This window comes from Typopeltis vanoorti, chromosome 23 (genome assembly GCF_054136105.1).
Source record: "Typopeltis vanoorti isolate ZY-2024b chromosome 23, IOZ_Tvanoo_1.0, whole genome shotgun sequence".
NCBI classification, from domain to species: Eukaryota; Metazoa; Arthropoda; class Arachnida; order Uropygi; family Thelyphonidae; genus Typopeltis; species Typopeltis vanoorti.
This window is the reverse complement of record NC_143571.1, coordinates 66,967,731-66,983,147: the sequence shown is the minus strand read 5'-3', so window position 1 is coordinate 66,983,147 and position 15,417 is coordinate 66,967,731. Positions and strand designations below refer to the sequence as shown.

The following is a 15,417-nucleotide window of genomic DNA, read 5'->3' as shown; positions in this document are numbered from 1 at the left end:
GGGTTGGCTATTTAAATGCCCTAAGAGTGTATCCATTGTGCCTGGGCCATGTGGCCAAATAGCAAGCACATCGTCAACATAGCATAGCCAAAGCGTTGGTTTGAGAGGAGCTGTATTGATAGCTAGTTTTTCCAGTTGTTCTATGTAGAAGTTGGTGTCTACATACAAGAAGGGGGAGGAGAAAAGGGACAGAGTCCATCAATCCCATCTAATTGTTTGTATATTTTCCTTTTCCATGTGAAATATCCTGCATGTATTGTGAATTTAAATAGTTCAAATATATCAGAGGGAAAGTGTGAGTTTAGCAAATCAAGGGTTTCAATTAGTGGTACATCTGTGAATAATGAGTTGATATCAAAATTCACCATTAAGTCTGAGCTTTTTAAGGTATGGTGTTCTAAAATACTTTTTAGGTGGGCAGAAGTGTTTGTGAGAGTGGCTAGTAGCTTAGATAAATGTCTAGCCAGTTTGTATGTGGAACTATTAATACTATCCACAATAGGGCATAAGGGTGTACCTTGTTTGTGAATTTTTGGTGCTCCATATATCCTGGGTGTTTTAACTTGGAAGGGCTTGAGTTTGTTTACTGTATCTTTAGGCTTTATTACTGAAAAAGACTAAAGAAAATTACTGAAAAAATTACCATAAATTACTGAAAAAAAAAAGTCACTTCAGGAAGTGACTTTTTTCAGTAATTTACGCACCTTATTCTTTTGTATGTTGGTGGGAGTGCGATCTATAATTTTGCATGTTGACTCGTCTTGTAGAAGTATGTGCATTTTGTTTTCATCTTCTGTTGCATCAATCACCACGGTTGCATTCCCTTTGTCTCTGCTTTTGTTATGATAATGTGGTATTATTATCCATCTCTTTTAGAGCAATGATTTCCTTATGTCGGATATTAACTCACATACTGTGACAAACTGTGTTTTGTGCTCTGAAGATGCTGGTTATAACACCAGTGAAATATCAGCAATAAGTAAATAAATAATTATTTACTTATCATTCTATGTTCTAATATATACCATCAAAATTAATCAACAGGTACAATGAACACATCAGCCTTTCTATGCATGTCAATGGAGTTGTGTGTCCATTTCGGTTGAGTGTGCTGTCATGGTTTATGTAATCCGCACTACAAAATTCATGTCCGTTTGACAGTATGAATATATCTTCAATTATCTTACATGAAACAAATGCACTGCGATCTAACGCCGATATTCATTTGCACATGTCATTGCTATTTATACAAAATTTTTATTATTCGTGTTTGTTTGTGGTGAGGATGAAATATTTTTAATAAAGCAATTTTTAATATGTAAATTTATTTATTAATAAATTCGTGACTGATTAGGAAAAAAGAATTTTTTTCTTTCCTTGCATCAGCTCATGCTAGTAATCGCCGATACTTTTATAGTTTACTATATTCGACATGAAACTCTCCGATACCAATCTTTGAGTTTCTTATTCGGTTTTAAAACAATGTAGGATTTAATATCCCCTTAATTTAATCATCATCAAATTCCTGCCATGTACCTTCAAGGGATGTACAGGATATGATAGTACTACATGAAAAATTTCCATCATTACTAACTTCCTATCTACAATTTTCCTCCAAATCAGTTTGTTACTTGTCAAGACTCCAACATTATCAGATTTTATATTTCTATCATTTAAGGCACTTTGTACAGTATCAATCCACCTATATCTTGGTCTTCCTCTGGGTCGTTTTGCTGCCAACTTGGAAGAGAACACTTGTTTTGCTAATCTTTCTTCGCCCATTCTGTTTAAGTGACCATACCACTTAAGATTAGCTCTGCTAATGCATGTTGACAATGTCAAGTTCTTTCCTAATATCCTCGTTTTTAATGTGTTATTGCCATTGATGCCCTCTGTTCACGCTATAATCTTTCTCAGGATTCTCATATCTGCGGTCTCTAGTCTTTGGTCAAGTGTTTTACTTCTGACCAAGCTCTCTGATCCATAAGTTAAAATTGGTTTGAACACTGTCTTGTATACAGCTAATTTAGTGTTCTGACTAATTTCTCTCTTATTCCTTATGAATTTATTCAATTGACTTCCCACCATACCAGCTTTGCTGATTCTGTTGTCTATTTCTATATTTAATTTACTATCTTCAGTAAAAATCATGCCTAAGTAGCTGAAATGTTTTACATGTTCCATAGGTTCTCCATTCACAACACAGTTGACATTTTCCATGATCCTGTCTATTTTCATTGTCTTTTTATTGCTGACCTTCATACCATATCTATTACAACACTTATTCAATTTAGTCAGAGAATCTTGCAGACTTGTAGCAGATTTATTTAGTAGTATAACATCATCCGCATAAAGCAAAGAGCTGACATTAACATCTCCAATTTTGATATCATGTTTAATACCACTTTCCTTCATAATGTGATCCATATAAGATAATGAATAACAAAGGGGATAATGTACATCCTTGTCTTACACCAGATTTAACATTAAACCATCTTCCTGCACTTCCTTCAATTCTAACTGCTGAATTACAACTCAAATAAAGACTAAGTATTGCTTAATTTAATGCCCCATTGTCACCATATAACTGGAGCATATTGAATAGCTTCTCTCTTGGCACCTTGTCATATGCCTTTTCCAAATCGACAAAACTTAAATACAGATCATTGTTATAATCCCATGCTTTCTCGACTATTTGTCGTAAAGTGAAGATCTGATCCTGACAGCCTCTATTTGGCCTGAATTCAGCTTGTTCTTCACTAAGCTTTTCTTCCACAATTCTTCTCAACCGTTTCTCAAGTATACTTGCATAGATCTTGCCAGGAACACTCAGTAGGGAAATACCTCTGTAATTCTCATATTCAGTTTTATTTCCCTTTTAATATATGGGTACTATGAGAGCTCTACTCCAATCATCAGGAATTCATCCCTCTGTCCAGGCATTCTGAACTATGCAGTGCAGCCACTGTAAGACTTCTATACCACCATATTTCAGCATTTCTGGTCGAATATCATCTACTCCTGCTGCCTTTCCACATTTCAAGCCTTTGATGGCTTTTTCTACTTCAAGTATGGATATATATTCCTGGCTGCATGCCTGGTCAGTGTTTTTTACCACTGTGCTGTCATCACTGCTTGTTTCATTTAGCAGTTTTTCAAAGTAATTACTCCATACTTAAAGGATATCTTTTTCTCCCGTTTTCATGTTACCTTTATCATCTCTATCTCCTTTTACAGCACTCTTTCCTTCATTCATAAGCTTCTTCAACAACCTCCAGAATATTTTGCCACCTTCTTGATATTTATTTTCTATCATCATCATCATCATCATCACCATCATACGTATCAAGGATTTAGGCCTAGCATGGCCTGTTCCGGCCTTAAAAATCATAGTTGAATCATTTAAGAGGACGTCCTGGTTTTCTTTTTCCTAATGGCTTGTACTTTAAGGCTTGTTTTGGTAATCTCTATGTTTTCATTCTTTGAACGTGTTCCTTGCCAAAGTCCTCCCATGACTTTTGTTTAGCTAGTTTTACACAGTGTTTAGCATTCTTGCATTTGTCTCTGTATTCTCTAAGAGCACAAGCTGACGTATTTGACAGGAACTTTTGATATGCTTTCTTCTTTTCCTTCACTGCCTCTTTAACTTCCTGTGTCCACCAGGGAGTTCTGATTTTTTTTATCCTTGCAGACAACCTCACCACATGCCTCTCTGGCTGAACCAATCAGTGTTTTCTTCAGAGTTTGCCACTAAATCTCCAAGGTTTGATTCCTGTTCTCAAACTCTTTCATTTTTTCTTCAATAATCTTTGTGTATTTTAGTCTACAGTTCACATCTGAGAACTGCTCAACTTTTATTCGCTTTAAAACTTTCTCACATGTTATTCTTTTCAATATGAAATTCAATTTTATCCTGCTCAAGACTAAATAGTGATCACTTCCAATTTCAAATCCTCTGTACACTCTGATGTCCTGCACAAGGGAGAAAACATCACTATCAACAATAACATAGTCAATGAGACTTTTCTTATTACTTGCCTCATCTCTCCATGTGAATTTGTGCACATTTTTATGTTGGAACTGGGTGTTAGTAATAACCAGTGCATGTCCTGAGCAGAAATCCAACAGATATTTGCCATTATTATTATTAGCTTTGCTCTTTTCTCCAAATTTTCCCAAAATATTTTTGTATGTCCCACAATAATTTCCTACTCTGCTATTTAGATCCCCAAAAGGACCAACTTTTCCTTTTTCATTGCGTCAGTTGCTTTTTCTAAAGCCTCAAAAAATTCCTCCACTTCTACCTTAGTAGAACCTTCTGTGGGACCATAGGCACAAATAAGTTTCATTGTCCAGTTTCCCATTCTCCTATTTGCCCACATTACTCTACTCGAGACTGACTACCATTCAACAAGATTAGCCTCGTATTTTGTGTTGAATACTATGGCTACTCCTTCTTTTCCTTGATTGTCATTGCCTGAATATAACATTTTGTATCTATTGCTCAGAAAGATCTCCCTAGTTAATTTAAATAATTATTATAATAATTATTTAAATTATTATAATAATTATTATAATATATAATTATAATAATTATTATAATAATATGGGGTTTTTCCCCAGAGTTTATACTTAATTTAAATAATGTTTATATCGCTGAAATGAACATTATATTTAAGTAACTTAATGGGTGCACCTTTTTGACAACTCGTATAGCAGAGTATATAACTTACTTATATTTCATCCAGCTACTCACTGATGAAGCCTCAATGAAGGCTGAAACCGGTCTGGGTAGTGACCTTCCACCATAATGTAATAACAGCATACATTTCCTAGGAAATGTGTTTTTACATTATGGAAAATACCAAGAATAGTGATCAGAACTTTACCACCTTTGCTGCGAGTTGCCCGAGATTGTACTACGTACTAGGACTAGTTGCATTAGCTCACGCTGGTAATCGCCGATACGTTTATAGTTTACTATATTCGGCATGAAACTCTGTGATTCTAATCTTTGAGTTTCTTATTCTGTTTTAAAACAATGTGGGATTTAATATCCCCTTAATTTAAATAAGAATTTTTTTTTTTTTTTTTTTTTTTTATGCAGCACCCCCACTTAAAATTTTCACTGGCCACCACTGCTGGTCACATTTCTTCTTATATCTTGTCCACAACATTTTCTTCTTCTGCAGCTTATGCTTAATGATATTACTTATTCATCTAACTCCTATCTGATTATCCATCATAACCTTAGGTGTACATTTAATATTGCTTCCTCTAGATGACCCTTAACTATCTCCCATTCACGACTAACATCCTTACCCTGAAGCATTTTATTCCATGGCACAAATTTAAACTTCCTCCTAAAGCTTGTCATAATCACCTGCCTTATAGTTCCACATATACCCCCTTCTTGACAGAATATTTTACAATCTCCCAAGGCAAGACTGCATGGTCACTTTTGCCAACTGGAGGCAAAAGTGACCATGCAGTCTTGCCTTGGGAGATTGTAGTCACTTGGCAATGTAGTCACTTGGTTATGGATAGATCTTCTGATCCTATGATCAGGTCCAATATTTTCACATCCTTGTGAGATTATTCACATACTCTCACTGCTTTGTAGTTCCACATATTCTCCTTCTTGAAAGAATATTTTACAATTTCCCAAGTCAAAACTGCATGATCACTTTTGCCAATCAGTGGCAATGTGGCCACCTTGGTTATGGATAACTCTTTTGATTCTATGACCAGATCCAATACTCTCATATCCTGCCTCAAGTAATTCTCTCTCAGTAGATCTTTCTTCCTACCAGTCTATATCTCTATAGTTGAAGTCCCCATAATAATCACTTGACCTGTACTCATTGTACTAATTTGCCAATGCACACCTTCCAGATCATCCGTGGAACTCCCTGACCTATAGTAACAACCAACTGTATATTTTATCTTACTTGACTTGATCTCACACCACACTGCTTCAAATGAAAAACCACCCTCCCACCTATCTCCTTTCTTTTTGGCTGCAATTCATCTGCTATTATCAGCAGCGGTACCCCTCCTTCCTATCCTATCTTCCCTGAAAATACCAAACCCTTCACATTCTATTCCTGTAACTATATCATCTCCTGTTAGCCAAGTTTCACTAATGCCTATAACTTTTAGCTAGGTTGCACTAACTAATGCCAAAAACACACTTGGTAATTCTCACATTCAATTGCCTCATGGGTGCCTTCACACAAACTCATGTGCTTTCACCCAATTTGCTTAAGTTTTTCCTGAATTTGCGCTTCATCATGCTCAGAGAACAAAGCTCTCTCTAGACACCTAACACCAAAACTATTTAGATGAAGTTCATCAGCATTATAAAAATCCTTCTTTACATCAAGCACAGATCACAAATCCTACAATCATTCCTTCTGCACAACCTACGTATTGATTCATTAGCTACCAATACTAGACAATAGTAGATAAATTACTAGGTAGTATCAAAGAAATCTGTGCATACATGATGGTCTGTAATACTTTAAGGATTTTTGAAGCTGTACTGCTGATAGTTGAAGAAAGATTTTTTTGCTTGGTTAGAAAGTTATTTCACTTTACTAAAGCAAGAGTAAACTTTTGTTTGCTCATGTCTAAGAAGTAAAACAAGAATATAATAAATTCTCATCTAATATAATTATGGTAGTTAATTTTTAACCAAGCAAAAAAACTTTCTGCAACTATCTCTAATCCAGAAGATTTTAATATAGTGATATACTGATTTGCTACTTGATTACAGCAAACAGAACTTCAGCATTGATTTATTTCTCAATAATTCCAGATGCCTAACTCCCACTGATGAGACCTCAATAAATGTCAAAACTAATTTGGGTGGAAACTCTTCGCAAGTTGCCCAGTCATCAAACTCTTCACATGATATAGCAAATATCTTCAAACTATATAGCAAATTTTTGTTTGCTCATGCTTGGTTAAAGGATGAAAACAAAATTATAAATTCTTGTCCATTATTTTATAGACTATAGCAATGACACTATTTTCCCCTCTTTCCACCCCCTCAGGACTAACCCAGACCCGAGACTCAAATTAAACAAAATGGTCAAGGGCACTGACAATTCTTTTGCTGCTTCACGTAAAACCCGAGCTGGTATACCATCCAATCCCACAGATGTATTCACATTAAGGTTTTGACTATTCACCTCCATTTCATTCACCACAATTCCCGTAAGCTGTTGGTTCCTTCATTCCTGCAATATCACCACCTGGATGATATACTCTTGCAAAGTGCTCATTCAGTAATTCCACCATATCAACTGTTTCGGTTACCTCTCTACAATCGGCATTCTTTAAAATCATTCTGCCATATACATGTTTTCTTTTACTTGCAACATATCGAAAAAACTATTTTTGATTCTCTTTAGCATGCATGGCTAATTTTCTTTCATAATCTGCTTTTGCTTTTCTTACCACACTCGTTACCCTTCTGGCCTGCGCTTTATACCATTCATGTGCCTGCAGGTCACCTTTCTCCTTAAATTTCCTCCACAGTTGTTTCTTTTTTTTTGCAGCTCAAGCTTAATGGTGTTATTCATCCATTTAACCCCTACCTGATTTACTGTTCAGACCCTAGGTATACAGTCAGCCATTGCCTCCTGCAAACACTCCTTACATACATGTGGAATTACCAGCCCGGTAATTCCACATGTACCCTGTCTTAATTGAAAATTCCACACATTTAGACACCTCCCAGGTCAAGACCCTATGATCACTCTCACCAAATGGTGGCAACGTGGTCATATTCATTACAGCCAAATTCTCGGATGCAATTACTAGGTCAAGCACTCTCTGATCCCTAATATTTTTCATTACATGCTGTCACAGATAGTTCTCCCTTAATAACTGCATAAAATCCAATTCCTTCCTCCCATGTGTCCTCTCCTCCTTCCAATCAATGTTACCATAGTTGAAATCACCTATAATAATTACCCTCCTTCCACTCATTTCTTCTATTTGCTTATGCATACTATTTCCACCATTCCATCACCTGGGCTATAGCAGCACCCAACTGTATATTTTGTTCTGCTAGTTTCAATCTCACATCAAATAGCCTCAAATGTGCGCTTTTCTCTATCCTGCAGTTCCACTTCTATTCTCCTTGGCTACAGCTTATCAGCTATCATCAATAACACTCCTCCCCCCATTTTATTCTCCCTGTCACTCCTGAACACACCATACCCCTCACATTCAGTCCCATTAGCTATATCATCTTCTGTCAGCCATGTTTCACTAATGCCAATAACCTGTGGCCTGGAAGAGCCAATCAAGGCCAAAAATTCTTCCTTCTTGTTCCTAATACTCCTGGCATTAATATACATGAAATGCAGAAGCCCATTAGTCCCACCCCTATCCTGATGCCTTATACTAACTATCCCATTCGGATATGTTGTCCTTTACTTGCTCAGGCATATTATACACATTCATAAACTAAACTGTCTCCCTAAAGTCTGCATATCCACTTCTGCCTCCTCCACCTTAATAACTCTAGTTTCCCTGCTTCTGCACATCCACTTTCACTTCATTCAACAACACTTTTTCCAGTCTCCGCACACCAAATCCATTCAGATGCAAACCATCAATCTTATATAAATCCTTTCGCCCATCAAACTCACTCCACACCACTCCTCTTGCATAACCTGCGCATAGAGTCATTTGCAATTATGTCCCTCCTTCTCAAATGATGTAAAACACTTTTATGAAGACGTTTAAAATGCACTTAACAATGCCAAATCAGATGATATAACCATCATAATGAGCGATCTGAATGCTAAAGTAGGCTCAGAAAAGATCTTTCCTTGCATGGGAAACCATGGGAAACCTAAGACAGAAATCCAAGAGGAGAAACATTAATACAGGGCTGTGAAGAAAACAATCTGATAATGTTCTGATAATGATAACAAGAATAATGTACTTTGTTTAGCCAACCTTCTAGAAGATATTCCCTGGAGGCATAAGAACCAGATTGACTATATCATGATTAAAAAAAAGATTTCAGAATAGCATCTGTGAAGTCAAAACATACCCAGGGGCTGATATTGGATCAGACCACAACCCTCTGGTCATTAAAGCAGCAATAAAACTAAATAACACAATGAAACCTCTACACACAGAAAAATATCATCTTGGTTCCCTTAAAAATCAAGAAATACAAGATAATTTTTTAAAGGAACTGGCATAATCAACTGCTGTTAATGTTACTGATCCCACCAAGTATCCTTACCCTAAAGATGAGATTGAGGATAGATTGCAAAAATTTAAAGAGGGCATAAAAAAAGGCAGTAAAACAAACAATTCTCAAATGTGATAAGATGGTGGGTAAATCTTGGATGAATGACAAGATACTAAAAATGATGGAAGAAAAAAAGAAACACAAAAATCGTCCTGAATTTAATAAGGAGATCAGGAAAGAATTCAGGATTGCAAAAGAACCATGGCTCAACAACAAATGCAAGAAAATCGAGATTTTGGACAAAAAAACACAAAACCAGATCAGAGAACTTCATAAAAAAAAGTTAGGGAGCTAAGTAGCAAATCTGGGAAAAGGGTAGGCTCTCATTACACTGAAGATGCCAATGAAAATATCCTAATTCTTGCAGATAAACTTATACATTGGTTATACATGACTTTAAATTTTTCAGGAAATGACAAAGTCTACTAAAATATTAATCAGTGGTGGTTCATGGGGGGGGGGGGCTGCAACTTTCAAAATATACATACACACTGTAAATACAGTGTGTTTGGATAAAATATCAAAATTATGGTAGAAATTAAAAAAAAATGTAAACATGAAAAAATATTGTCAATTATTGATAAAATTATATAGTTTGGTATAATTCAAAATTACTTAAAAATAAATTATATTCTTCTTGTTTTGCTTCATGAAAAATATTGTTTATTATCGATAAAATTATACAATTTAGTATAATTCAAAATTACTTAAAAATAAAATCCATTCCTTTAATTATAATTAAAGAAATGGATTTACAATTTTTGGACATTACAATTAAATCCTTTAATTGTAATGTCCAAATATTTAAAGAGATGGAGTAAACACGATAAGCACTACGAAGAGGTGCAAAACTGCATATGAACAACAGTGGAACTGCGCAATGGATAGTGTCGCATTACGCTAATAGCTTGCATCTCACTATGACATACATATGCTTGCGCGCATACCAATATGACACTGTGGTAAACACAGTGCTACTAGCGTCCTTTGCCCTCCTAAGTGCTACAAGATGGATTTTTATTATTTTTTATACAAAATAAGAGAATTGTATAGGATTGTTGATGATGTTATGTCGTGACATTTCCTTAATTTTATATTTTTATTGTGTTCTTTTTCCTATTTTATTAGTCTTAAATTATCACTGTGTAGTGTTATCACTTTAACTATGTACTTCTATGGTCTATACTCATGAAACTAACATAACACTGCACTCTCGGATTTACTGTAAAACCTATCCAGACAATTGGCCAATTCTTAAAATGATTAAGTATATTAAATAATTAACAAAGAATAGACCTCTGAATAGAGCCCTATCCTCAGTAATAACGGTCTGAAGTCACCTCCTAAATCAGGTTCTAGCAATATTTGTTTGATCAAGCTGTGCCAGCCAGATCCATAGGTTAGAAATTCCTCTTAACCAAGGTAACCTTCAGAAAACATACTAAGCTAATCAATTTACTAATTGCTTCTTATCACAGTTTATCTGTGTCACTTAATTTACTTTAGTTTGCAGTCATGGTTTCTGTCAAATAATTCTATCCCGCTCAGATTCAGATATTAGCAAACAGTGCATTGGATTCAATTCAAGGCACAAACCCAGGTTAAGATATTCAAGATACATTTATTAAATTCCTAAGGTTACACATTTACAAGAATAAACTCAACTGAAATATAGGTATCATAAGTAAAAAGGTTAAGCATAACAACTGTATTTTATACAACAATTTAAACATGGGTTAATTCCATAGCACAAAATTTGTTAGCATCATTCAAATATCCTTACTAGTCTACACATTCTCTCAAATTAATTCAATCACATTGGTAACTTTATAGATCATTACTCACAACAATTCAAACTACAATTCATTCAATTAATTACTTGAGATATAGCCCTAAAACTTAAAACACTGTTATCCATTATTCGCTATAGTCCTTTTCCTACAAGTATAGAGTTCTGAAACATAACATCTCTTTTCTTCTATATCACAATATTCCTCTCTTTCTTAACAAATTACAAAAGGTTTTAACATTACCATATTTCTGGAAGTATATTTATTCTGTCATCTTATCCTTACTTCGTCCCACGGAATGTCCGGTCTTCTTCTAGACGATTGTCTCACAGGCTAGGCTTGGACTTCATTGTTCTGCCTTTCTTTCCCATCGTGGACTAGAAACAGCATGGCTCGGATCGATCCATGTGGACGTATATGGCGGTCAGTTCCTTCAAGCTTGCTCGGAATGCTGCCGATTATCTCCTCGTCGATTTCTTCCGTACGACATCTCGAAACAATGGCCCTGAATAGCCACACACTATCGATAAGATCCCGAACTCAAACTCGCCCCGACTTCACAAGAAAATCCAAAGCAAAACAGACAAAAAGCCCCTTGAAAGGGGGATAAACCCTTTTTATATCCACTACCTTTGGCACTCTCTTCACTCCCATGCCTTTCTGCCCGGCACCCTCTTTTTTGTGCACGTGTCATTTTTTCTATTTGCATCTTCCTGGAGAATTCCATGCGTGTGCCGCGTTTTCCTGGAAAACAACGAGCGCGTGCGTGCGGCCCTGCACGTAGACAATTTGCCGTAGGCTACGCAATTCACCGAAGGCTTTCGTTAGTGGACTTTGAACTTCTGTTACATGCCTTAACATATATGTTACAAAGAACACCTCTTCCATTATAAATTCTTACAAAAAATTGACATCGTTTACCTTTAAGTAATATTACATAAAATAGTACTAGCATATGATTCATTAAACAATTTGTATCTTTACCTATATACAAGCATTTTCGTTGTTGTTTAGCCAAAACTTTTTGAATCCTGAATAAATTATTTCTTTAAGGAAATCTTTTCATTTAAGATCCAACAATGATAAAATTAAATATTACAAGCAAATATAAATAAATTAATAAATATATTTATGTATCGAGAAAAATTGGGGGTGCTGCAGTTCCACAGTGCCTATGCACGAGCTGCCCCTGATATTAATGAAAAAACTTTAATCAATTGATTAAAGTTTTTTAATGAATCTTTTAGTATATGTCGTCATTTTCTGAAAAAAAAATTGAAAACATCCTAATGGTGAAAGACAAAATAAGAGAAAGATGAGTAGAATATTCAAAGGAACTCTACAATATTGATAGAATAGATAAGCCATCAGAAGAAAATTTGGAGGGGTCTACTATTCTTACCCAGGGAAGTAAGAAATGCTATTAGGAAACTGAAACCAGGAAAAGCTCCAGGAATGGATGGAATTATGGCAGAATGCCTAAAGGCTTTAAATGATAAGGCCATAAGATCACTGACTGACATATGTAACAGAATATATGAAACTGGACACCTACCATAAGATTTTAAGCACTCGACACTCCTATCAATACCTAAAAATCTAAGACAATCAAATGTGAAGAGTACAGAACAATTAGTCTGATCAGTTAGATAGCAAAATTATGGGATGATATATATCATCCCAGAAAGAAATAAAAATGAAATTGGAAATCAATGAGACACACACACTGGTTTTCAGGAAAATAAAGGGATTAGAGAAGGACTCTTCAACATTAGAACTACTATAGAAAAATATCTAGAGAAGCAGAAAGAAGTGGATTTATGTTTAATCAACTACACAAAGGCCTTTGACAATGTAGAACATGAACAACTGATAGAATGCATTAAAAAATTAGGTTTCAGAGGAATTCCCAGTAAGGAAGGTGTCAGACAAGGAAAGAATTATAAACAACTTAAGATATTCAGATGATATGGTACTACTGGTTGAAAACAAAAAAAAAAAGATCTTGAAAATCTACTAGAAGAGACAGTGAAATTAAGTGAAAAATATGGACTTAATTTCAACTTCAAAAAAATCAAAACCAAGCCGATAATAAGAGATAAAGGGAAAATATCAAATATAAATATTAAGATCAGAGGAAATACTTTAGATCAAGTAGAGAGTCATATATATTTGGACTGCTATACATGGAGCAGCAGCCATGACAATATCAAAATACTGTGAAAATAAACTGAAAGCCTTTGAAATGTGGATCCTCAGAAGAATCCTTAGTCCCATGGACTCTGTTGAAAACCATTAAGAAACGGAAAACCACCTACCTTAGTCACATACTAAGACATGAATCCCTACAAAAAAAAAAACACTTTTAGAAATGATACAAAGAAGAAGACGAAGACAAAGAACAGATTGGATGGGAAATATCAAGGACTGGACCTTTTTGTCTTATGAAGAATGCAAAAGAGAAGCACAAAACCATACATGGTAGAAGTTTATAGTAGTCAACCACTTAGAAGGCGACGACACTTGACAAGACAATTAATCTTATCTAGTCAACTTGTGTGTGAAATGAATGATGTATGAATGAATCCCTCCCCATCCCAACCTCAGATGAGTTCTGGAAAAAAAACCAGTTGAAAGTCACATCCTAGAGAGGATTCAAAACTATCCAAACTGGTAACTAAAAGATATTTTTGCTACCTAGTGAGCTATAGAGACTCATCAGCACAGTGATGTGGAATGCAGCACCAATCATATTAAAAATGAATACAATACCTGCATGCTGTGCATATCCACTGCCTCTAGAAAGAGTTGTCTGCTAAGTTCTTCTAAAGCTTTCACTTCCTGTTTTAGTTGACTAATATCTAAACTAGGGTTAAAGGTGAAACTATTTTCGCTATAAGAGGATATTCATGTTAAAACTACAAATTCAACATTTTTAATTCTTTAATGAAATATCTATATAAAATATAAAAAAAGACATTTCTTGAAGGTAATTTTCATGAAAACAAGAAATACAATTGTTTATACAAATATCACATTTTTCCAGAATGCATCCTTATTAGGAAAAAATAATTAGGTGTTATCAGAGCAATTAACAATTAATGCATGACAATTTCTTATGAATATAGACCAGTGTTTCTCAGCATTTTTTGGATCATGCCCCCACCTCAACGTCTCAAAGATTTTGATGTCCCTGCCCTAGCATAATAGTCAGCCAAGTTCTGAAAAAGTATAATATAAATATGTACATGTACATTTTCTAATTGCCTCCCAAAATATTCAAATTGCCCCACATTGAGAAACACTGATATAGACCAATCCCATACCACACTTTCAAGGATTTTATTTCATGTCTGAAGTATAACACCATTTTTTTTGTATTACCAGATTCACCTGTGAAATTTCTTTACAACTATTAAATTAACATGACACCTAACAAGAAGTGCATGAAAAAAAAATGAATTAATATATATATATATATATATATATATATATTATGATAGGATTAAAGGAGAATCAAATGCAGAAGATTATAAAACGGAAGCTGCAATTATTTGGACACATTTGCAGAATGAGTGAGGACCGGAAGATAAAGACATTCATGTTTGGTATTATGGATGGTCTAAACAAAAGAGGTAGACCATACAGAGAATGTATAGATGACATAAAGGACTGGTGTGGAATGGGTGTATAGACATTGTGCACTGCACAAAGAAAGGTGGAAGAAGATAGTTGAAGGAGGAATCAGACACCAATGGGCTGTGAGCCCATGGTTTGTGATGATGATGATATTATGATAATCCCATATTAAGAGGTTGGGCAATCCATAGTACATTAATAACATAGATGAACAAGAAGGAATTTGTCCAAATTTAGTTTGAAGGGCTGGGAATGTATTCCTTGGGAAACACATAAGATGGGAGACTGTTCCAGAAGGCAGAAGTGGAAGGAATAAATGAGGCAAAGAAATTTGTTCTGTAGATATGGAGTTGAACTGTGAAGGAGGGGTTTATGCTGCACACGCTTCAATAGACATAACAAACAGTGAAGGAATTATTGATGCAAGTTCAGAACACTGACCATGAAAATATTTATAAAAGATGTAAGTAGTGAAAACTGAACATGTATGTGTGATACTAGATGGAACGAAGTGGTAGGAAATGGGTCATTAATCTTTCCAAATGCCCTTTTCTGTACTAAGTTAAATACTTTTAGGGAGCTTCCATCTTGTCTAGAGATCTAGTTGTTGATTTGAGAGTAAAACTGGAAGAAAGTGGTTTTTGTGTGGGAGATAAGACATAACTGTGCTTTGCTCACATTGAAACTAATGAGATTGTTAAATCC

General features: G+C 35.1%; 1 protein-coding gene across 2 annotated transcripts in view; it reads right to left on the bottom strand.

Annotated features, from left to right (window-relative positions):
* Nucleotides 1–15,417, bottom strand: part of GPHR (Golgi pH regulator) — a 314,568-nt gene that overhangs the window by 142,211 nt on the left and 156,940 nt on the right. For both annotated transcript variants that reach the window (XM_090412614.1, XM_090412615.1), the window contains exon 9: nt 13,846–13,934. In XM_090412614.1, coding sequence (XP_090268740.1) covers nt 13,846–13,934 — 89 coding nt within the window. The remainder of the gene's footprint in view (nt 1–13,845; nt 13,935–15,417) is intronic.